Source organism: Hippocampus bargibanti, linkage group LG04 (assembly GCF_051943395.1).
Source record: "Hippocampus bargibanti isolate YZ-2025 linkage group LG04, ASM5194339v1, whole genome shotgun sequence".
Classification (NCBI taxonomy): Eukaryota; Metazoa; Chordata; class Actinopteri; order Syngnathiformes; family Syngnathidae; genus Hippocampus; species Hippocampus bargibanti.
In genome coordinates this window covers 7,843,591-7,869,580 of record NC_142737.1, presented here as the reverse complement: position 1 = coordinate 7,869,580, position 25,990 = coordinate 7,843,591, and the positions used below count along the sequence as shown (strand labels likewise).

Here is a 25,990-nt window from a genome sequence, read left to right as displayed (position 1 = left end):
CGGTGCTACAAAATTTTGGTGAAGTGGAAAAGGAAACTGCCACATAACCGCGTTATAAAAAAAGTGGTGAGGTGTCCGAGTCGGTCCACTAATATTCCAGACCACTACCGTGGATATGTTTTGGGGGTCAGTTTAGAAGGGCGTATGCCGTTCAGTCTAGTGGTTTTTCTTCCGCACGTTGTCGCCAGAAAATTAAGTGTAGCCCCACCCCTTTTTTTGCTTTCTGCCTGTAAGATAATTTTATATCCCATAACTATCCTCCTAACCCCGTAATTACTTTAACAGTTTAATGTCACACAAGTCCCTCACCACATACATAGACAACGCAATTCCCGTGTGCTATTCTTTCCGCCTTCATAATTGATGTCCTTCAACGGAATTCAGGGCAGAGAGTAGGGGGAAAAAAAGTAGGACACAAAAAAAAGCTGTGTGATACATTTTTTTCCACTAAATGTCCCAAAAAGTCATTCAAAGGTTTCTTTGCCTAAATGCTATGTACTAATGTCAGGATACATTTTCAGGACGATATATGGTTTTTGCTGTTTCATAAACAGTTAACGTCAACTACATTTGAATTAAAGTAAGTAAGCTTTAAACCAACAAAGTCAAACCAAAGCATGTATCATATTTTCTGGTGTATAAGGCGCATCCAAAAGCTTTGATTTTCTTCAAAAGATGACCCTGTGCCTTATACGCCATTGTGCCTTATATGTGAATGAATATTGAGGCAGAACGGGTCTCCAAACTACTGTCAGCAGCCACAACTCCATTTCCCCCCGTAGAAGAAGTCATGCGTAACTCCAGCCTCTACTGTAACGTCTTATAATGCCTTATATTTGGAAAACTTTTATCTATTTATATATTATATTTGTAAAACCTTTTTCATTCATTGAAGGTGCAGTTGTATCGTCCGGTGTGACTTATATATGAAAAAGGTTTGAAAATACACCATTCATTGAGGGTGCAACTTATATTCCGGTGTGCCTTATACTCCGGTGTGCCTTATACACTGGAAAATACTCTAATCATTTGTGAAACAACATGCTGCTTTGCTTCTTTCGCATTGACCATTTGGAAAACCATTGTTCATATTGCTAGCTAAACTGTAATGTTAGCTTAACTGTCTATGCTTTATCGTTAGCTTAACTGTCTTAACTAGCATTGATGAGTGAAGTTTAAAGTTGTAGTGTCTTAATTCTGTGAGGTTTTAATCATGATTTTTTTTGCCAACCTATTTTTACTATCATCAATAATAATGATTCTGGGAGTTGCTTCTATGTGGGGTTGTTTAGCTAGCTATGTCACACCAACAACAGACGCTAACTCAGTTGGCGGGTTGGCTCGAAATTCCTAAAATGATAAAATGTATAAGGAGCACCTTATAATGTGGTGTGCCTTATATTTTTTGGGAAACTTTTATATATTCATATGTTATATTTGGAAAACCTTTTTCATTCATTGAAGGTGCACCTTATAGTTCGGCGTGCTTTATATATGGAATAAGTTCGAAAATACATCATTCATTAGGGGTGCGCCTTATACTTCAGTGCGCCTTGTACTCACATAACCTATCGACACTATAACATCATTTCTAAGTTTAGCGCTTATGCTAACAACATGAATATCTTTGCTGGTCCGCTAGTATCATAGATCCATCAAAGATTAATCTTTCAGGGTTGTGCTGGCATTGCGAAATGATAGCTTTGAGTTGTGTACCAAGCCGGTGTGGCATCAACATCAATTCCTGGTTCCCATGTAAACATATGAATTATTGATTTCAATTCATGTTTCCTCTCTGAGACCAAGAGTAGACGTATTTCATCCCCCCCCCCCCCCCCCACTAGCCTGCGGTAATTACTGTATCGCAGGGTCACTAGTGGGCCGTACAAATCCCTCTGTGGAATTACTAATCACGCTGGCATTGACAATCAGTCCATACATCCCAGTGATTAAGGCTACAACGAGTCAGTCGACACAAGGGGGGCTTGGTGAGGGAGTCAGCCTCAGCGTCTCGACCGCATCAGTGACACAACGTTGGTGCAATGCAGGAGGAGTCTATTTTTGGAGGGCTCGAGCAAACAAAGCTGGGAAATGGAGGTGCTGGGGTGCACTATTTGACGGGCGGGGATGACGAGCAGGGAGAGGCTGCCTTTTCGACGCTGAGAAATTGGGACAAAGTACAGATGCAACAGTGTGTGTGTGTGTGTGTGTGTGTGTGTGTGTGTGTGTGTGTGTGTGTGTGTGTGTGTGTGTGTGTGTGTGTGTGTGTGTGTGTGTGTGTGTGTGTGTGTGTGTGTGTGTGTGTGTGTGTGTGTGTGTGTGTGTGTGTGTGTACGAGAAGCATGGCTCGCCGGAGACAGCAATCAATCTTTCATCTGTATGGAGTGTGCTATTCACAAATTCAGCCCGTCAATTTTTTGGGGGTCTTTCTGCATTGCTTGAAGATGCTTCACGGTGGTGCACAGGGCTATCGTGAAGGAATAGGAAATGATCACAAAGGAGAATATTGAAGGAATACACCTGAGAGATAAGCAGGGTTCGATTCCAGGTGCGGCCTCCCTGTGTAGGTTTTCTCCAGGTATTCCAGTTTCCTCCTACATTCCAAAAAAGATGGCTGATTGAACACTCTAATTTGTCCTTAAATATGAATTGGATTGGATGAGCCTTTATTAGTCTCACAGTGGAGAAATTTACATTTCACAGCAGCAAAGTTATGAAAAGAAGAGTGAAGGGAAGGAAGAAGTAGAAAAACTAAATACAGGAGCTGCTGTAAAGGCACCCACTCTCGCGGCACCATCTTGAAGTCAAACAACACACAAAAAAAAAACAATAAACAATAATTTGACACAACACAAAAGACAGACTGTCATTCAAACTTGTGCACTTTCTGCACCCTCTTTGTTGTATGAAGCAGTTCTTGATGAAAGAGGAGAGGATCAAAGCGTCCTTTTCACCGGTGGATCAGGGACATCATGGTGACAGGTGCACCTCTGCTACAAACTAAATGTTGAAAGCAAACACAAAGCTGTAGCATCCATTGACGAAAAGATTACTATCTCACGTCTCCTGTCACACGTCTATCCGCTTCAATTCCAAGCCGCGACATTAGCGCTCTGCGCTAACATCCATTTCTTCTCATCGCGGGATCCTGGACTTCTTTTCTACCCACGGTTGGTTGTTGATCTCCATGTGGCTGGCAACTAGTTCAGGGTGCCCCTCGCCTACTGCCCAAAAACAGATGAGATCAGTTCCAACACCACCACCTGCGCTCCTTGGGAGATAAACTGATGAGAAAACACAAGGAAGGATGAATGGTAGCCAGAGTCCGAGTACCCAGAGAAAACCCATCGCACTAGTAAACTCCAGTTTCTCACTCTCTCTATTGAGGACAAGCGGTAAATAAAATACAATGAGGACTTTTAGACCAAAAACAGTGACTGAGGTATGTTGGTGGTGATATGACATGACAGGATGACAGTGTCAGCTCCACACTTCCGAAGCTCTCCACTTTTTCCTCCTTGTATCAGTCACTAAAAAGTGCCCCTTCTGTAATAACCTGCAGCTCTTTCAAGTCAAAGTACGGGCTTTGGAAGTCTGGATTTCATTTTCTTGTTTTTTAAATGAAAGAAATCCCTTCCTTTCTTTCACTTGGCCATAAAATCAAAGCCTCTGTAGAAAGGAGAAATAAAAACAACCCCTTTTCCCTGCCATTTATCGTCTGGGCAATTTGTTCTCTCGCCACTTGCACCTTCTTTCTCTCCGTCCAACTCCCCAGTCGATGCCGATCTAATTACAAATATCTCTCCATTGGGGAATGGGTTACTATTTGCCTAAATGCCACCACTTTGTCTTGTGTGAATGGCAAGGAGGAGGGATGGTGCCTCTGGACTTTTTGAAATGATTGACAGCCGTTTTCCCCCCCTCCCACTTGCTGCAAGGAAGTAAGCTAGCACCAGATTCCACTTTTCTCCATCTGTCTAGAGAGTCACATTTAGATCTTATCTGGGGTATTCAGGTGGTTTTTATTGAGATTAGCTGTGGCAGCTAACCTTCAGTTTTTTCAGATTTCGAAATCTAGCTTGTCGGAAAGTATACAGATAGTCGGGTTATGTATCTCTCCAGTTTAAGGACAACCGACACATTTTTTTTTTGTTTTCTAACTGACATCAGAAAAACGTTTTATAGCATCTAAAATACCCAACACACGCAGGCTGATATTTTGAGTCCAATGCAGAACACCAATAAAAATGACTTAAAGTGTGCTAAAACTGCAACAAAATGTGCTGCAAATTGGTGATTTTTAGAAAGTCCCGCACCCTGGTTCGTGACATCACGCCAGGACGTCTTGCCTTGCTCTATAATCAAAACAATTGCTTCAAGTTTGGAGAAGATGCTTTCTTGTTACTCATCCACTTATGAATATGATTCATTCAATATGATTCAAATAGTTCTGAAGAGCATGAAATGAAAGAGCTGAAAGCATAAATGTTTTCAATCGATTAAAGAAGTCCTTCCCTATCAATTCGAGCCGTCTGGACTCCAATGTAGCGTCCCAGAAAATGCACAAGATGGCGCACAAGCTCCGTTTGAAATGGGCTGATTTGTCTGCTGGGAATTTGTGTCAACTAGAATCAAATAGTAGTCTTGGTGCAACACACAACGATTCACCACCCCGTTATTTATGTGTTTCTCCTTCTAATTTCGCCATCAACACGAATCAACACGAAGTTTTCAGACCAAACAAAGTACCCAAAATGCATTGTGTGTCGCTTTCTCGGTCAGGGGCGTTCCAGAGGTGACGTCACGTCAGGCATCGTCAACAACTCGAAAACAAGACTTCCTGAATATTCAGCGTAAGTCTTAAAACGTAAAATATAGCTATATGCGGTGGAATCGTTGTAAAATATGCTAAGTAGAAGTAATTTGAAGTGATTTTACAAATTATGGACAAAGCTTGTCCGGAGGTGTCGGTTGTCATTTAAAGAATTGACGCACATCTCATGGGGTTTCGATGTGTATATACCCCACAAATACCTTTCCTCGACCTCCTCCTTACATCTGCGTCCCATTTGTGTTTTAACATGCTATGTTTTAGCCTTTGCTACCTTCCACTTCTTGTTTGTGTCGACTGGCAGAATGAGTCGTGACAACTCAACAGTGCCGAGTAGATCAGGGGCCAACAGCCCGCCGGGCTAACGTCTACGATTATGCAATATGACAAGTCGAGACGTACTGAAACAGTGTAGGATCCATCAACCATGAAAATTTGCCGGATGAAATCTACAGAATGGCAAGATTATTGAGGATTCTGAATTTTTTTGTGACACGTGAAAGTGTTGATCGGTATCTGTCTATATCAGTGGTGGACCATTAGGGCCTGCAAAGCCTTCTCTGTTAGCCTAAAAATATCTGAATCACAGACTGATGTTACTTACACTTTGTCCATGACATTTTAATTTCTTAAATAATTCCAAATCAGTAAATCAAGTAAATCAATAAAAGTAAATCAATAAAAGGAAGCTTTCAGCTTCCTTTTATTGCTTTTCCTCTGTTGCACTACTTCCAGATGTGTGTTTTTGTAATGAAGCATTTAACCAATCACATTTCAACCATTATTTGTTACCAGGGTCAGAAATCTACCTGGACACCTTCACAATCAGTTCTGCGGGCCCTGTCGCATCACATGTGTCGATACAACTGTATCTTGAACCAATCAGATTTTGAGTTGGCGACACCATGGCCTGCTCGCAGGCTTTTTTTCTAAGGGTACCCTCTAGTCGACTTGTAGTAAATCACACCACAGTTTTCATATGAGTCACAGTCGCAGCTATAGCGACAGTAAAGGTTGGATAGTCATATTTTTTTTATTAAGGGTTGGGTTGATTCAGGCATAGCACTACTGAAGGCCTATGTGTGAAATCCATGGCTCACCAGTGGTCTGTATGTTATCGTTCAAATTTATTTTATTTTCTAACCCTATCTATCATATCTTCCGTACTCCTCCTGCAACCATATGTGGCTGTTTGACAACTGGATTAGATCCTTTCTTTATTATTTATTTATTTTTTTTTTTACATTCGCCAAGCATAAATTGTCCTGTCAGATTAATGGATTAACTGTAACTTTTACTTCAATTTGTTGACACTACAGTTTGCGCACATACGGACTTTAGTTACTTAACTCATTCATGTGAAAAAAAATGTGACATGGAGCGCCATTCCTGAATTGGTTCAGGTTTTTTTTTTTGCAAGGGGTGCCGATAAAGCTCTGGTCAGATCTCTGGCAATGGTTTTTTCCCTACCACAAGGGGCAGCATTTGCATTTTGTCTGTGTTAGCGCTTTGTTACAGCTTTAGCTGTTGCTAAAACGCTATATAAATTAATATGTATGCATTGTATTGTATTTTGTACAGCCACCCTTATTTCAAGCTCTGATAACTCCAGACCCATATAACATAGACATTAACTCCTTTTTTTTCTGATGGAAGAAGAGAGTCTAATGTTTCTTACGCTGCCTTGAATTTTTATGTAGTCCTGAAACTCAATATTCTGTGGGTTCCTCAAATTGAGTGAAAATGACATAAAACCCTGGCACTGCAGTGGACACATTTTTGCACATCGTCTGGCAGTGAATGAGTTAAGGTTGTGAATGAGTCTGGCTGGCTATCTAGCTAGGTATCTGTTGGCTATGGATTGAATAGCTTGCAAGCTTTCTACCTATTTGAGCAACATCCGTGTTGAGTGAACGCTGGCGCGTGTGGCTGCCGCTGCTCACCCGCAGAGAAACGTATCCCGTGACTGTAAAGTGACCTTGAGAGTTTTGAAAGGCGATTGGAAATGAAATTTATTATTATTATTATTATTATTATTATTATTATTATTATTATTATTATTATTAAGACAGTGAAATAAGCGTCTAGTTATTTTTTGTTTCAGTGATTGATTTGTAATTTCTTTGCCATATTTGCAAGAACTCTCTCACTAACATTTGGTGCCAACTGCTGCTCTGCGATTGGCAGGTTCAGGTTGTCCCCGCGTGGTGGTAGCACCTAAAAACATATGAGATAGGCTCCAGAACGCCTTGTGGCCTTAGTGACGATGAAGCAGATCGGAAAATGGATGGATGGATGAATGCAGTTTGGGTCAGCATGACGTAAATGCAGGGCAAACGAAACCGCGAACGGATGGGCAAAGACAAATATGGCACCCCGCAACTTTTTTCCCCCTACTTAAGCTTTGGAAGCGGTCTTGTTCGTTTTGCGACTGTCCTTTGAAAGCTCCCAAATGAAAATGTTTTCCCCGTCGCCGCTTTTACGATACTAGTCATACCGCTTGCGCGCACAAACCGGCCACATTCTCCCAACGGGACCGCATCTCCCTCCCGACATTAGCCACAAGCGGATTCCCCACCCGTCACCGGCCGCCCCACCCAAACCGCGTCGCCCAGAGGTGCAAGCCGACAAGTGGCGACGAGGCGGTTTCGCCTACTGGCAACGCTTGAGAGGCTGCTGACGTGCGTGTCGGGCAGGAAGTGTGCAAGAAGCAACGTTGGATCCTGTTTTTCAAACCGCAAGCAACTGGAGGCGCGCCACCGCTGTGACTTGTAACGTAAAGCGCGCGCGCGCACACACACGCGCAGACACACCTTGCCATCATAACTTCCTCGTAAACCACTGCCCCGCCCTCCCCTCAAATTCTTAAATGCATGCACGCACGCGAATACGCACACTTTCTACAATCAGTGTCAATCATCCAGACAAGGGGGCGGGTTGGGATGGGGGGGGGGGGGGTTTCGTTATCTTCACACCTCACTGCTTGTGAATGACATCATGACGTCTGACTCCCTTCCACACTGGAAATAGGATTCAGCTTGTTCTCACGAGATCGCTGCAATATTTCATGCAAATAGTGTAAAACACGGTAAATAGAAGAAGGATTACTTATTTTATGATATATTTTACTTAACCCATTCACTGCCAGAGGATGTGCAAAAATGTGTCCACTCCAGTGCCAGGGTTTTGGTCATTTTCACTCACTTTTCAGGACCCACAGAATATTGAGTTTTAGGACTACATTCAACATTCAATGCAGCGTAAGAAACCTTAGACCAGTGGTGTCAAACATATGGCCCGCGGGCCGTAACCGGCCCCCAAGGAGGTTTGATCAGGCCCGCGGGATAATTTAAAAGTGGAAAAAAATGCAAAAACGACATCGAATTGTTATTTTTAATGAGGTGCAATTCAAGGATTGTCCACTAGAGTGGTACTGTTTCGATCAAGGTAGAAGAAAACAGCGGTCCGTTTTTACAACCACGGTTTCAACACCCTCATTAGCCAAGATGTAATTATCCAAACAGAGAAAAGTAGATGAGTGTGGAATTTTCAACGTTTCGGTATTGAAGGAATGATATTTGGTTATTTATAGGATGTATGGTATAATTTTAATGGTCCAGCTAACTTGACATCTACCGAGGCCATATGTGGCCCACGATGTGAAATGAGTTTGATACCCCTTCCTTAGACTCTCTTCTTTCATCAGAAAAAAGAGTTAGCGTATTTTCCGGTGTATAAGGCTCAGTCATTGAAGGTCCACCTTATAGTTTGGTATTCCCTATAGATGGAAAAAGTTTGAAAATACACCATTCATTGCAGAATGGGCCTTATACTCCAGTACACCTTATACACCGGAAAATACGGTAAATCCTAAGTTATATGGGCTTGGAGTTATCTGAGCCTGAAATGGGTGTGGCTGTACAAAAGACAAATGCTACCCCGTCGTGGGAGAGAAAAACATTACCAGAGGTCTGACCAGCGCTTTATCAGCAACAGGAATGGCAGTGAATGAGTGAATGATGAATTGCACGTCTTTGAAGATTTCGTTAATTTTAACTCATTCACTGCCATTCAGGAATTTATTCGGGAATTGAAAACATAACATAGAGCGCCATTCCCAAATTTGTTCTGGTTTTGTTTTTTCGTCCTTGGGTGCCGATAAAGCGCTGGTCAGACCTCTGGCAATGTTTTTCCTCTCTCATGAGGGGGTAGCATTTCCTTTTTTTCCATGTTAGCACTTTGTTCCAGCTTTTGCTGTTATTAAAGCACTATATAAACCAATATATACTGTATGTATTGCATTGTATTTCGGACAGCCACCCTCATTTCAAGCTCATATAACTCTAGACCCATATAATTTAGGAATGTACTCTTTTTTTTGTGATGAAAGAAGGGAGTCGAATATTTCCAACGATGCATTAAATGTTTATGTACTCATTAAATTCAATTTTCTGTGGTTCTGCAATTTGAGTGAAAATGACAACAACCCTGGCACTGGAGTGGACACATTTTTTGGACATCGTCTGCCAGTGAATGAGTGAGTGTTGGGTCCACTCAAACTTTCAAGGCAACAAATTTGGGATACAATGAACCCTCGTTTATCGAAGGTGATACGTTCCAAAAATAGGCCGCAATAGGGGAAATCCGCAAAGTACAATGTAGTCTTTTTTTTTATTTTACAATGCAAAACTACATGCTGCAGAATGAAAGAAAAAATAAAAGCTCTTTTTTAATAGTAGTTTAAAGAATGGTGTTGTAAAACAATATTTTGCTGCTGCACCTATTCGTCCTGACTCCGCTACGCTGTCGCGTCTTTTTCTACTGAAGGAGTCTTTCTCTGAGAGAACATTATTATCGGTAGTTGTTGGCACTCTTTCTTTTTTTTTAGCAGGAAGATTTTTATAAACCGACATGGCTGATTTCTAGAAGCAGAATGCTCCATAAACTGTTCTAAGCCAGTGTATTTGATTTTATTCTGCTTTGTTTGCAGTGTTGTTTCTTTTACTTTGTTTGCACATTTGAATGCCATTAATTAAAAACAAAATAAAAAAAAAATATTTTTCCCCTGAAAAAAATCTGCGATGCACTGAAGCTGCAATAAGTGAACTGCGAAGTAGCGAGGGATCACTGTATTTACTTTTCTTTTATCATACATAAGGAAGTGTGTGGTTGTATGCCCCTCCTGTCCCCCTCTAGACTATCACAAATGAAAAATAATGGCTTCTTACAGCATTTAAGCCCCCCTACCCCTCCCTGATGTAACACAGTTGTGTTTCAACAAACAATATTCAACGGCGGCTCAACTGTGCTGGTGTAAAAACAGCGGAATGTGTTTCCGCTTTGTTGTTTTCGGGACAGTTAACATCCTGTGTAGTTGAGTTTACAAGAATCCTTGCGTGTTTTTGTGGCGTTACTCGTACACACAAAGAAACCACATGCAATTCAACATGTCCCGCTTCAGCAGTTACGATGACGTCGTCGGACAAACAAAGGCGTACTCCACAAAGAAAAGAAAGGTGTGGCGGACAGATGGATAGAAGTGGCATAGCGTGTGTCAACTTGTGTGTGTGTGTGTGTGTGTGTGTGTGTGTGTGTGTGTGTGTTTGCATCACTAGTCTTGTGAGGACCACTAACATTTTATACCGTACGTATTGAGGACATTTTTTTACAAGTGAGGACCTTTTGGCCGGTCCTCACAAGTTTTTCATTCTAAAGGCTTCTAGAGGGTCTATATATGCATCTGTTAAAGTTTCATAAATGTCCTCACAAATTCACCCAAAATTATTTTTGGTGTGTATTTTCATTTCTATTGGATACACACACTTTTTATTCACTCTGTGTGTCTATGTGTGTCTGTGCGTGGGTAATGAGAGGAAAAACTTCATATCACAAAAAGTAAAACGATATTTTAACCAAATTCAGTACAGGGGTGAGGACTTTGAATGTACCCATTCAGAAACCTCACTCCTACTGTTATTTCAGTTTCAAGTCCACTTTTTATTACTTTGTTTTTAAAGAAGTTGAAGTGGGAAATGGGGTGACATGTAGTGTTCAAATGTAACACTAGTTCGTCTCTAAACTTATCAGCAACGGTGGTCCTCACTCCTTATCTGGAGTTATCCGGACCTCACAAAACCATTGAAACAGGAATGTGGGTTAGTATGTGTTTGTGTGTGCGTGCGTGTGTGTGTGTGTGTGCAAACACAAATGTAGACACGTTGCTCAGGAATGGAGCGCAGCCAGCCGCGTGTGGTAAGAGGATCAATAGATTTGAGCAGAGTGGAGAGCAAAGGCATGCCTCTAACGCAGGGTCAGGACATCCCACGCAGGGAGGAGGAGGCGGGAGGCAGTGATAGGCTCATTGTTGTTGTTTTTTTGTCTTCTTTTCTTTCACCTCCCTCCTTCTGTCTCTCTTCCTATTTCCTTACTTTCCTCTGTGGGATGTTGAGAAGGTAAGCGAGACAAAGCAGAGCGCTTGCTTTGCAACATGCTCGGTCATGCGAATGCCACTCCCTCCTCTTTCTCTTCCTCCCGCCGCTGCCACCCGTCAGCTGTTCTCCAGAGGAATGACTCCCTGAAGCCGGCTCACCATGTGGATGCGGGGCAGTCATTTCCAGACCTTTGCCGGAAGGATACCAAGGAAAAAAGGAGCGGCGGCGGCCCAGAGGGTTCGGCGTGGGTGGCCGCACTTTTTGGGAGTCCATACGCTGCAGTTTTTACCCTTTGGATCTAATCTGCCTTTAAATCGTAGCTTTTTTCATCCATTTAATGGTGCTACTTCCTTTTTAAGTGCTTTTTTATAGTGACCAAAAACGTATTTATATCTTTTTACTGGATTTGTCTGGTTGACTGGAACATGGGACACCGCTCATGATACCAGAGCACACAATGGGTCATCACTTGTGGATAGAATTTTAGAATCCAAGTCAGGAGGATAAAAAACAAAAAGCTGAGTCAGCCTCAGCATGAAGCCCGGACTATGTCCAGGTGTATCCAGTGACAGAACCATGAAGCACCTAAGCCGCTTTCCCTTTAGAAGACATTCCTGGATATGGTGAGTTTCAACAAATAACTCCTGGTTACACTTTACCGCCTCGTGCAACTCAGGCCAGGAAACAATGTTGTGAAATGGGCCCCAATATTTTCCTATTATTTTTCACTTTAAACAAAAGAGGAAGTGCAACAAGTGGATGTTTTTCAACAGCCAAGCAAGCTTTGGGACCTTGATAAGCGCCATGCGTCGCTGGCCTTTTCCCCTGTTGTCATTTTATTTTTTAAAGTCACCACCAATGAGGCAATATCGTCTTTCGGGAATATTGTGGTTGTGCCATAGCTGCGCTTGAAAAACAAGAGGAAGTGTGAAGAGATGAGTCAGTGATGTCATCAGAAAGTGCTGTACAAGATAGTAAATTGCTTCAATTTCATGGTCATTAACTCATTCGCTGCCAGACAAAGTACAAAAATGTGTCCACTACAGTGCCAGGGTTTTTGTCATTGTCACTCAAATTTCAGAACCCACAACATATTTAGTGTTAGGACTACTTAAACATGCAAAACAGTGTTAGAAACCATAGATTCTCTTCTTTCATCAGAAATAAAAGACTTTATTCCTAAATTATACGGGTCTCGAGTTATATGAGCTTGAAATGAGGGCGGCTTTCAAAAATACAATGCAATGCATACATATTGATTTAAATTGTGCTTTAACAACAGCTGAAGCTAGAACAAAGCGCTAACATGGAAAAAAGTGACATGCTCATCCATTGTGGAAGGCAAAAAATTGCCAGGGACCACGGCCAGCGCTTTATCGGCACCCAAACAAGGAAAAAAAATCAGGAATGGCGCTCTACGTCTTATTTTCAATTCCCGAATAAATTCGGGAATGGCAGTGAATGAGTTAAAAGGACCCAAGATAATCTCAACATTGAAAGCAATTTAGCTGTTGATTTTCTGCACCATGACTATGTAACTTGTCATGTCGTATTAAGTTTAACGCAGGTTGCATGATATTGATGATTATTGATTGTCACCGCAGGGGTTATTGGGTGACACATTTTATCCTTGCACTGAGGCCAGAAAATTCCCTTGTCAAATTCACCCACCCCCAATTCCATTGAAACATAGGGAAAGAGCCTCTCATACTACCACCAAACCCAAAAGATCTCAGTCAATTTTATCCCACACCCATGTTGGTGCCATTTTCGAGAAAAAAAAACAAACAAAAAAATACAAAATGGCAGCTATTACAGGTAGTGCACAAGAGGCATCTGAGGCGACAGCCAAAGCTGAAAATTATCCAAGGCAACTTGGCAGCCAAATTCCATGTTGGAGCCATTTATACAAATCAGCATTTTGTAAAAATAAAAAAAGGAAGAAAAAGACAAATTTACATTCAGCATTGCAATTTTTCAGAAAAATTATACATTAAAAAAAAAGACCTTTTAGTAGCATCGGATACAATCCCCAAATTTCTTTTTCTTACGAATGTCAAAAATGATTTTATTGTCGCACTGTCAATTTAATTTATACCTGATACAGTGATACCTTGGCTTATGAACTTAATTGGTTCCCAGACAGAGTGTGTAAGGCGAAAAGTGTGTATCCCAAAAATTTATTTCCCATAGGAAACCATTAAAATGAGTATAATCAGTTCCCAGGTCCCCATAAAATAATTTTCTAAGCCTTAAAACTACACAAAATATACCTTATTTTATGTGTAATAAATGTGCTATTGTATTATAATTAAAGTAATAAACTGTACTGTATAATAAAGTCATTTTATTTACCTTTGTGATGGTCATTGATGGCTTGATGCAATGGAGTGGCTGGTTTCATCAGCATTAAACACTTAAAAATAGCCTTCTTCTTTCACCATCTTGAGGAATGATCCATTGGAGGTGCTTTCTCTGCGATCATTTTGCCTAGTTCCTCATTAATTGTGTTCTGGTTAGCTGGGTTGATAGCTTTTTGCATCAAGTGTACAGATGACTTGTGCGGGTTATTTGTGGAGCCTGAATGATGGGATATTTGATGGGATATTTTAACCTTCCAGTCTACACTCTGCTTTATCTAAGTTGAAATGAGTCCCAATTTCACTGTTTTCTTCCCATTTTCTCACCATTTCACAATTTTTAATTTTTTTATTTTTTGTTTCAAGCTCTGTTTTCTCCCTTTCGTTTGTGTGTCTGTGTGTTTTCTCACTCTCTCTCTGTCGTCTGCCTGTCTCTTTAATGTTTCACCTCCCCTCACTGCTGCATTCTTGACCAATCACGTGGCTTTAACCAAAGACGCCATTTTGTTTTTTGGAAAACGGCCTCACTCTCACTGTGTCTGTAACCCCCACCCCCTCACTGCTGCGTTCTTGACCAATCACGTGGCTTTAACCGAAGACTGGGGGCAGGGAATAGAGGACAAAAATAGTGGCCACCATTTTCTTGTTAGGAGAACGACACATCACTTATCGTGGCAGGTCCGTGTGTATCCCGAAAAATAGTTTGTATGCCAAGGTAAATTTTTCATAAATGTAACGTTCGTAAACCGAAAAGTTCGTAACCCAAGGGATTTGTAAACCGAGGTATCACTGTACATTGGTAAAACAGATGGAAAATGCTGACTTGTACTGGCATTGAAAAAAATAGGCCAATTGCCTATGATATTTTGCAGATTGACTTCATCCCCACACCACTTCCATTAACATTCATATTGAACAGTGGCTGTTTGTAAATAAAAAAAATGGAGAATGCCTCCTTTTACTATGTCTGTGGAAATGCCTTTTCTGATTTTACCGCTTATCCAGGAGTATTATTGGGAGCGACTTGATGTCCTCTCCCTCTTTCCCCATTCCATGTCAGTTTTAACTAGACTATTCTGTTTATCGTCACGTTCAGGGAGTTTTCTTTTTACACAAGGGACAAAAGTTGAGCTGCTGCAGTAGCGGAAGTCGACATTGACGTGCGTGAAGACGTCAGGACAGTATTTTTATGTTACTGCATCGTCATGCACGGAAGAGGGCGGCCTTTCTAGACAGGAAGGTGCAGTCAAATAACCTGTCATGATTTCTGTCAACACGCTCCAACATCCTTGTTCCTCCCCTGAAGCTCGTACCACTCGACTTTTGTAAACACCATAGAGTAGATCCCGATTTGGTTTGAATATGTTGCCATTATTTCCATACTTAGACTGCATGTAATAGGATATCAGTTTTTTCCCCCCGAATCAATCAAAATCAGAATCAGAATCATCTTTATTGCCAAGTATGTAAAACACACAAGGAATTTGTTTCCGGTAGAACACGCTGCACTAGTATCGTTGTCAAAAAAAACTGCTAAGTGGCACTATACAGTTCCATTTTGGCTACTGTTGAAAGAGTTCAAAGAGTTAATGGCTTGGGGGAAGAAGCTGTTTAAATGTCTGCTGGATTTGGTGCGCATGGATCGGTAGCGCCTCCCTGAGGGGAGTAGCTGGAAAAGGTGGTGGGCAGGGTGCGGAGGGTCCAGTAGGATTTTCCGCGCCCTAGTTTGGATTCTTGCAGTGTGCAAGTCCTCGAGAGTGGGTAGGGCGGTGCCAATGATTTTTTCCGCCGTCCTAACTGTCCGTTGAAGTCGGATTTTGTCCATTTTTGTGGCGGCCCCGAACCAAACGGTGATGGAAGAACACAGGATGGACCATTTCTTTCATGATTTATAAAATGGAACTGTATAGTGCCACTTAGCAGTTTTTTTTGACGACGATACTAGTGCAGCGTGAACACACAAATTCCTTGTGTGTTCTACATACTTGGCAATAAAGATGATTCTGATTCTGATTTAATTGTTCAATTTCCCGAGTTAGATGGCATGGTATTTGAATGTGGTGTGCGCTGGCAGTCGCGCAAGCTACCATACTTGTCACATGCGAGCATTTGTGGATGAAACATGACAGATGAGCTCCATTTATAACTTGGCAAGGATTTTGGTTGTAATCAATCACTTACCAGTGGACACCATTGTTGTTGAGGAGAAGTGTGTGTGTATGTGTGTGTGTGTGTGTGTGTGTGTGTGTGTGTGTGTGTGTGTGTGTGTGTGTGTGTGTGTGTGTGTGTGTGTGTGTGTGTGTGTGTGTGTGTGTGTGTGTGTGTGTGTGCGTGTGTGTGCGTGCGCGTGTGTGTGTGTGTGTGTGTGTGTGTGTGTGTGTGTGTGTGTGTGTGTGTGTGTGTGTGTGTGTGTGTGTGTGTGTGTGTGTGTGTGACTGTGGTTGCCTAGTCAAAGGACGTTTCAGGAGGATGTGTATAATTCATTGCACCTCGGTAATGGAGCCGTTCCCCTTCTCTTGTTTGGAGTTGTGTGATTATATGGCAAGGGAAATTTAGTTGAAAATACAGCAGAAAAACATGAACTTTTATGGACCAACAAGAATGTAAACATCCTTTAGCCAATCTATGTATCTATCTATCCATCCATCCATCTATCCATCTATTTGTCTGTCCGTCGATGTACCTGTCTGTCCACCTATCGAACTAGTAAGCTATCTAGCTACCTAGCTTCTAAGCTAGCTAGAGAGCTTGCTGTTTCGTCGGTCTGTCTGTCTAGCTAGCTATATAGCTATCTCTCTAGCTATCGATGAAAAGGTTTTTTCAGCCGTCATCTGTACTTCTTTGAAGGTGTCGGACGTTTCGCTTCTTATCCAAGAAACTTTGTCAGCAAACTAAAGTCTTATTGGTATTTTAGGCCCTACATATATCCCTACTGTCCAGACATGGCGGTGTATATAGGGCCTAAACTACCAGTAAGACATTAGTTTGCTGACGAAGTTTCTTGGATAAGAAGCGAAACGTCCGACACCTTCAAAGAAGTACAGATGACGGCTGAAGAAACCTTTTCATCGATGGACCACTCCTGTACGACTGAGAGCTTACACAGACATATCTCTCTAGCTAGCTATCTCGCTAGCTATCTCTCTAGCTATCTCGCTATCTATCTCACTATCTATCTATCATTATGTCCATCTGTCCATCTATCTATCCACCTATTTATCCATCTATCTATCGAACAAGCAAGCTGTCTAGCTAGCTAGCTTCTAAGCTTGCTATATAGCTTGCTGTTTAGCTAGCCGTCTATTTATCTGTGTCTGTTTCTATCTCTTTTTTGTGTGTTGCCTTTAGCACTGCAATGTTACCTCAACACACAATATAAGGACTGGAGCTGTTTTGGCCTATTAGAGCAGTTACGGATGACGCAAAGTGCATTTTTCAAATATGTTACTAGTTAATGGTCAATTTTCATTCCTGCGCCCGACACCCTCCTGTGCAACTGTTACGCGTTAGCCCGAGGCTTGCCTCTGACAATGAGACACTTATCTCGCTCTCGTCTGGTATTGTCCTGTGACATTTATTCTTGTCGCACTCGGGCAAACCGTCAATGACTTTCTATCAGTTGCTTTGTTTTTGAATGTGGTTTTTTTTGTACTTTGGTGAGACCTGCTGTCACTTGTGATGACACAAACACTTCACTCAAAGTTTTCAGGCTATGCCAAGGGCTTCCACTAGAACTGCGTGTGCTTATGTGCGTGTGTGTGAGCTACGATATCAATCTTGCCTTCATATGTTTGGGTGCAGCTGCTGTGGCACTCAAGTTCTTCTCAGCAAGGCCAGGCAGTTCAACACGGCGTAGATTTTCATTGCATCAGAAACGTGATGTGGTAGAGGCAAAAAAAACACACACCTGATGTTAGCACAATTGGTGTTAGAAGTAACATGTATGCTGAATCCAACCATTGCCATTTGTTCCAACCTCTTGTACGTCATTTCTTTTATCATTTCACTTTAAATTGATAATTGGAACACATTTGAGGACTAATAATATATAGCCATCGCAATTATTGATTTTTGTCTTTGCTGTTTCTCTTACGGTATAAGGAAAACATATTTGATCTCCAATACAAAATGTTTGTTTGTCAAAGCATTCTTGGTGTCAAATAAACCACCCCTTTCAATTGCTGCTGTGGACTGCAAATTTCCCCATTGTGGGACAATTAAAGGCATTCTGATTCTGATGGGCAAAATGCTTCATATGTAGCCGCTGAACTATTTCAACAGAGTGACAGAATGACAAAAAAACATTGCTTTGTTTTTCATTATTCGAACACATTTGTTCTTTGAATAAATTGAGGATGGATTTAAAATGGCTCTATACATAGTTTTAAAACAGAACCTATGCTCCTGAAATATGTTTGTATCATTTTACATTACCCTTAAAATAATTATTATAATTTGAAAAAATATATACGCTCGTGAGGGAACTCTCCACTAACAACCCAGGCTAAACTTAGATCCTCAGCAACATATAAAAGTCTTTAACTTACACAATACGACACGTTACTACTTTCCTTTTCGCTGGGGCATTAGCACCATCTTGTGGCAACTCAGGGTGTTACCAAAAAATTCAAATAGATGGATAGTGAACCACAAAAAGACCAAGGTTCAGTTTTATCATAATAAGCAAACTCCAATTCACTGCAGCAACGTTTATCACCTCACCGTGAAAAATGTATGTGTATGTGCGTGTGCTGCCTTTAATTTGAAAATTGACATATTTTATGTAACCTGTGAGAACAGACACGTGTGCCACGATGTGTCTAGTGAGGTGTTAACTTCATAATGAACTGATGTGAAGCATGACTGGCATATTTCTTGCCGATTTGTCTCAGTATTGTGTGCATGGTTGCTAACGTGGAATGTTTGCTCTCGTCCACAAAGAGACTCTTGTGTTTTACCTCCTGATTTATTTTTTATTTGCTTAAGCAACAACTTGTTTGACGAGAATGGTATTGACTTGGTTATGTGTATTTTGATTAAGATGTTCAATGTTTTAAGTGTCTGGAAATATAAGTGGAAGTCACGCAGTAGTCCAAGAATCAACAACATAAGTAACTACTGTAATGGGTTAAAGGGCAACCGACGTCACTTTTTTGTTTCCTAACATCAGAAAAACTTTTTATAGCATCTAAAATACCCAAAACACGCAGTATGATATCTTTAGTCAAATGCAAAACACCAATAAAAATAACTTAAGGTGTCTAAAAAGTACTTCAATTTGAAACCGGAAGTGGCCAGTTTCAGAAGGTCCCGCCTCCATGTTCGTGGTGTCACGGCAAAACGTCTTACCTTGCTCGAGAATCAAAAAAATGGCTTCAGATTCGGAGAATATGCTTTCTTGTTACTCATCGAGTTATGAATTTGATTCAAATAGTTCTGAAGAAGAAAGCATACATGTTTGCAATCGATTATATAATTTATTCCGTGTCATTTAGAGGCATCAGGGGTGGGAAATGTCGCACCCAAAAAAGGCAGAACATGGCGACAAAGCCGTGTAAGGAATTAATCAGCCCGTTTCCACAGGCTGATTAATTCATTACATGGAGCTTTGTTGCCCTCATCTGGCTCTTTGTGGTCCTACATGACGTTTTTAGACCAAAGTACAGCAAAATGCATTGACGTGATGGAAGGACTGCTACAATGTGTCCTTTTTTCGGTCAGGGGCGTTTCTTCAGTGACGTAACGTACGGACTCGTCACCAACTCAAAAACAAGACTTCCTGAATGTTCAGCGCGAGTCTTATAACGTAAAATATAGCTATATGCGGTGGAATCTTTGTAAAATACGCTCAGTAGAAGTCATTTGAAGACATTTTACAAATTATGGACACAACTTGTCCGGAGACGTCGGTTGTCCTTTAAGAATGCTGTTCACTCTCTGGAATTTAATCGAATTGTGAATCAATCGAGTTAAAATGTGGCTGAAGTACAGAGGTGCTATTGTTTCGGTCTCAACTAGTTTGCTGTCGAAAAAGGTTGGAATTTGAGGGACAGCGACATATTAACGCAAGATCGCTGGCCACAATTAGTCTACTCAGTGAGACGCCGGCATCGAAACTGCCATTCAGAACATTCTGAGAGAGCTGATCATATGACAAAAAAAGTAATTCATTCCTTAATTTTCTCCAATGTAAAAATTTTGTCAAATGTCATTTTTGTGTCCATATACTGAACCTCATTGAACCTGTTCATGCACCAGTAATGACCTGTAACCTGATAACATGATCAGCTATAGTAACCATTGTCCATGAAATAGTTAAATTAGGCATATTATGGAATTTAATCGCAAATTGAAAATATGACATAGAGCACCATTTTGGTTTTTCTTGCTGGGGTGCCGATAAATCACTGGCCAGACCTCTAGCATTGTTTTTCCGTTCCACAGAGGGGTAGCATTTCCCCTTTTTCCCTAGTTAGCTGTTTGTTCCAGCTTCAGCTGCTGTTAAAGTGTTTTATAAGCCATTATGTAAGTATTGTATTGTATTTTGGACAGCCGCTCTGATTTCAAGCTCATATCACTCCAGACCCATATAATTTAGGAATTATCTCTTTATTTCTGATGAAAAAAGAGAGTCTACGGTTTCTTACGCTCTATTGAATGTTTATGTAGTCCTAAAACTCAATATTCTGTGGGTCCTGCAATTTGAGAAACAATGACAAAAGCCGTGGTACTGGATTGGACACATTTTTGCACATCGTCTGGCAGTCAATGAGTTAATAGTTTGGTTACAAATAGTAAATTGAAAATTACATTATTGTTCAATTTGCGTATATCTGAAAGGATGGTTTTCATATTTGTGTTACACCCTATCTTCATATTTGGGTGGGGAATAAATTCAACAATGCTACTTGCAGTAAAGATTCCTCTGCACATCTGTTGAATTTTATGGTTAGCATTCACTACGTTCCCTTGAGCACTTAGTAGAATCAAAATGTCTGTGTAAGCTCTCAGACGTACAGGAGTGGTCCATCGATGAAAAGGTTTCTTCAGCCGTCATCTGTACTTCTTTGAAGGTGTCGGACGTTTTGACTCTGCAGAGTCTGGCACCGCCACGTCTGGACAGTCGGGATATATGGAAAGGCCCTAAACTACCAGTAAGACTTTAGTTTGCTGACAAAGTTTCTTGGATAAGAAGCGAAACGTCCGACACCTTCAAAGAAGTACAGATGACGGCTGAAGAAACCTTTTCATTGATAGAATCAAAATGCTAACAGTCACTAGCATAGCAGCGAAAGCCCTCTGAACTCCTTCCCCTCAGTAAATGTCATCCACCAAAAAGAGGCTCCACATACCATTATGTTCGCAATTAAACATTTGCTAACATCCTGATGTCTGCGTAGCTTCTATAGCCGGTTCAGGAAGTCATCATGGTGATGAAATCAATACTCTGCATTAGCTGTGTAGTAAAGCGGTCAGGGTGAGCCATGGTTCATTTGTATGAGACAAGACAGCCCCCGCTGGAGCTCGCTGTTTTGATAAGTGCCCTGTAATTCTTCATCCTTGAGCCATTATAGCCGTTCAATGTCACACATTTTATTAAGACTCCTGGAAAGTGTTTCATTTAGTGGCATAATATGTCTATTTTAGTGATGAAAGTCGACTGAAAGTCTCTTCGTAGGAAATCAGGTTGTCACTGGTCAGTTGAATAAAGTCTCATGGAATAACAGCGAATGATCACCTGGAGCCAAAAACAACCCGGTGGTATTGTAGAAATAGATTTCTGCAAATAAATAAGTTCAACCTAGACCAATAAAGATGTGTCTTGAGACACTCTGCTAGCAATAACGCTTCAACCATGACCAATGAAGATGTGTCTTGAGACACTCTGCTAGCAATAACGCTCCCCAAAGTCCCAAGGCGGCTTTGAGATCACATCGATTGTAAATATCCATTTCAATTTGATTTATCAGGTCGCGCCGTCCGCACAGCAGCTGCGGCGCGGGGCAGCTCAATCTGGCGTTCATCTCTCCCACAAAAGAGGAGAAGACAGACAGATCAATAAGAAAAACAGAGCAGCTGGAAAAATCTCCCCCTCAGGGTTGGCGGTCATGATGCATGTTTTTGTGAACAGTTGGAAATTAGTAACATCACTGTAATTTTAACTCAAAGGCACCTGAGCAACTGGAATGAGTGATTGGTTTGGGAAATCTGAAATGTGGTTTGCTTCATAGGAGTCTTTTATTTTAGTCAAGTGACAGTGTTCCTCAAAATAACATGTTTATACAATTCGTGACAAAATGAGGTCAGAGAGGTACTGTATATGAATTCAACACTAGCTTTCTTATTAGGGTTGCAACTTCCAGCTCCTGCTGTAATATAGCTCGACGTTACTGTGTATCATCAATCCATCCATCCAAATCATCCATCCATCTATGGATCCATCCATGCATCCATCCATCCGTCCACCCAGATCGTCCATACATGCATCCATCCATCCATTCAAATCATCCATCCAAATCATCCATCCATCCAAATCGTCCATCCATCCATTCACCCGTCCTAATTGTCCATCCATCCAAATCGTCCGTCCATCATCCATCCATCCATCCATCCATCCATCCATCCAAATCATCCACCCATCCATTATTCCATCCATGCATCCATCCATTCATCCATCCATCCACCCAGATCGTCCTTACATGCATCCACCCATCCGTTCAAATCATCCATCCATCCAAATCATCCATCCATGCATCCAAATCGTGCATTTATCCATCCATTCATCCATCCAAGTCATACATCCAAGTCATCAACCATCCATTCAAATCATCAATCAATTCATCAGAATCAGCCATCCATCTATTCACCCATCCAAATTGTCCATCCGTCCTCCATCCATCCATCCATACATATCATCCATCCATCCAAATTGCCCATCCATCCATCCAAATCATCCACCCATCCATTCTTCCATTCTTGCATCCATCCATCCAAATCATCCATCCATCCACATCATCCATCAAAATCATTCATGCATCCATCCAAATAATCCATCCACCTATACATCCGTCCATCCATCCATCCATCCATCAATCCATCCATCCATCCATCCAAATCATCTATCCACATCCTCCATCCATGCATTCATCCATTCATCTATCCATTAATTCAAATCACCCATAAATATCATCCATCCATCTAAATCATCCATCCATCAATCCATCCATTTTGTAAATCACTTTATCCTAACTAGGGTCGCAGGGAGTGCTGGAGCCTATCCCAGCTTTCTTTTGAGAGTAGGCAGAGGACACCCTAAACCGGTTACCAGCCAATTGTAGAGCACACAGAGATAAATTTAGTGTTCAATCACGCAGCCATGCATATTTTTAGAATGTAGAAGGAAACCTGAACACCCTTAGCAAACCCACACAGGCCTGGGGAGAACATGCAAACTCCACACAGGAGGGCCGGAGCAGGGATCGAACTCATGGCTTCTGCACTGTGAGGTCAATGTGATAACCACTCGTACACCGGGCTGGCTGTCTGCAAATTAAAACGGCAAGAATAAAAAAAAATATTGCAAAAATAAGGATTTTGTGTGTATGATTTTGTGTGTATGGTGATTTTTTTGTTCACAGATGCCTCGCATGAATCTTTTTTTTTTTTTCATTTGTCTCAATAATTTGGTTTAATTTGATTGGACAGTGGCACAAAAATGAAACCTCTCCAAGTTCATGAACCTCTTGAAAACAGTTAGCGGCTATCCTCACGGGTCTATCATTTCACTCACCACATGCCCATCCCAAACTTGGATTAGACAGGCCTTCGTATCTTCCGTGTAAACTGGTGCTGTGAAATGTATTACACTCGGTGAAGCGGAGCACTACTGTGCCGCCATGTGCGTCAGCCAATTGACCAAAACAAAACCTGAGGCTAGCGCAGAGATGCTATCAAATGCCTTCCTGTACGAACAAAGGAGCCGTCCACTTCAATGGTGCCACCGCGGCTAATAAATGGCAATGAATTGTGACACAAAACAATGTGGATGGAACCATGTGGTTACCTTTTGAAGGAAATCATCTCATAGTTATGTCGCCATCCTGCTCTTGAGGTTCGACTCTTAGACGTGACCTTTGTCACAATTGGAATCCGAGTGTATGAACGGGGCGACATGAGAATGGCTCAGATCTCTGAAATTCCCAAGTTGGATCAGTCTGAAACTATCTACATCTATTAATGGACCATGACCACCAATGTGGACAGCAAGACTTCCTAAAGGACAACCGGCACCATTTTCCTAACTGACCTCAGAAAAACGTTTTATAGCATCTAAAATACCCAAAACACGCAGGCTGATATTTTTAGTCACATGCAAAACACCGATAAAAATGAGTTTAAGTGTCCCAAAACTGCCACAAAATGGGCAGATTCAGAAAGTCCCGCCCCCTTGTTTGTGATGTCACTATTGGTCACACACTGTTTTGCTCCAGAATCAAAACAATGGCTTCAGAGAGTTCAGATTCGGAGAAGATGCTTTGTTGTTACTCATCCAGTTATGAATATGATTCAAATAGTTTTGAAGAGGAAAGCATCAATGTTTACAATCGATTAAAGAAGTGCTTCCGTATCAATTTGAGCCGTCTGGACTCCAATGTAGCACCCAGAAAATGCACAAGATGGCGCACAAGCTCTGTTGGAAATGGGCTGATTTGTCTCTACTGGGAATTTGTGTAAACGTACACCTTCTTTATGCGTGTGACCGCAATTGGCTGCGACACACAAGGATTCACCATCGCGTTGTTTATGTAACCTTCTTTTCCTTCTAATTTTGCAATCAACACAGTATTTTCAGACACAAAAAGTACCCAAAATGCATTGTGTGTCGCTTTCTCGGTCAGGGGCGTTCCTTCAGTGACGTCACGTATGGACTCGTCATCAACTCGAAAACAAGACTTCCTAAATATTCAGCGCGAGTCTTAAAACGCAAAATACAGCTATATGCCGTGGAATCTTTGTAAAATGCGCTCAGTAGAAGTCATTTGAAGTGATTTTACAAATTATGGACGCAACTTGTCCTGAGGTGTCGGTTGTCCTTTAATGATAATACAATACAATACATATTGATTTATATAGTGCTTTAACAACAGCTGAAACTGTAACAAAGCGCTTAACATAGACACCTATCATATACAGGAAATAAAGCAGTCAAGTTTGAATCATGCTGAGTCAAATGCCAAAGAGGGCAAGTGTACTCTACAATAATAATAATAGAGATTCTCATGCTCATTGTGAGACAACCCAGTAGCAGACCGCAATAAATAAAGAAACCAACAAACAAATAAATAAAATAAAAAATAGTGGCGAGGTCATGAGTAGATATGGTTAAAACACTTTCAAATAATTTTGTGACGATAAAATAATTAATACACATTATTAGTTGGTTGCATGACAATAAATTTCAAATTAATGTACACATTTTAGAAGAAAATACATTCCAAATTGGTAAAAGCAAATATGTTTGATTTGTAAGAAAATTAGTCAATACAGTTAATATAAATTGAATTTTACATCTGCATGTGCTTTGTTATCACTGTGCAGTTTTTTACAATTCACTTACAATCAACAAAATGAAATGTTTTTTAATTGTTTTTTTTAAACCGCAGAATACAAAAAAAATGAATGAACACATTTTAGGAGAAAAACAGCATCAACTCATTAATAAATACATAATTAATTAATAATAAATTAATAAATGAATAAATGACTACATGAATAAATGAATAAACACAATAAATTAATAGCTGAATAAATGAATAAATAAACCAATTAGTAAATGACTACATAAAGACATAAATATGGGAAAAAAATAAATGAATAAATGAATAAATAAATAAACGAAACAAATAAAAAATGAATACATTCATAAATACATACATAAATAAATAAATAACATAATAAATAAATAAATACACGAATAAATGAATGACGACATAAATACACAAATAAATGAATGACGACATAAATACATAAATAAATAAACCAAGAAATAAATACATAAATAAATGAATAAATACATAAATAAACTACATCCATTGACGGCACTTGCAAAAAAAAACAGAGCGTTTGAATGTTAAGTACAAAACGACTGCAAGCTTGAGTGTTGTACGAGGACCGGCTGGATGAAAAACACACAGCGACAGTTGGGATTGTGCAAGTGGGAGTACGTTTCCTCCAAGGAAGCCATTGCATTTATCGTGTGCCAGCATGCACGCAACCACACGCGCGCACACACGGGACAGTTCTGGCTATTAAATATTGGTTTGAAATGTTTGTACAAATGAGGATACAGTGCCAAGTTTTTGTCTGGG

General features: G+C 40.8%; 1 protein-coding gene across 4 annotated transcripts in view; it reads left to right on the top strand.

Annotated features, from left to right (window-relative positions):
- Window positions 1-25,990, top strand: part of pde4d (phosphodiesterase 4D, cAMP-specific) — a 239,740-nt gene that overhangs the window by 145,167 nt on the left and 68,583 nt on the right. Inside the window, exon 1 of one of the 4 annotated variants that reach the window (XM_088993809.1) lies at window positions 11,108-11,885. The exons of the other annotated variants lie outside the window; for them this stretch is intronic. Within the exon in view, the coding sequence (XP_088849935.1) occupies window positions 11,797-11,885 (89 nt within the window). The 5' untranslated portion in view covers window positions 11,108-11,796. Of the gene's footprint in view, window positions 1-11,107; window positions 11,886-25,990 lie in introns of those variants that run through there. 4 annotated transcript variants of the gene reach the window in all.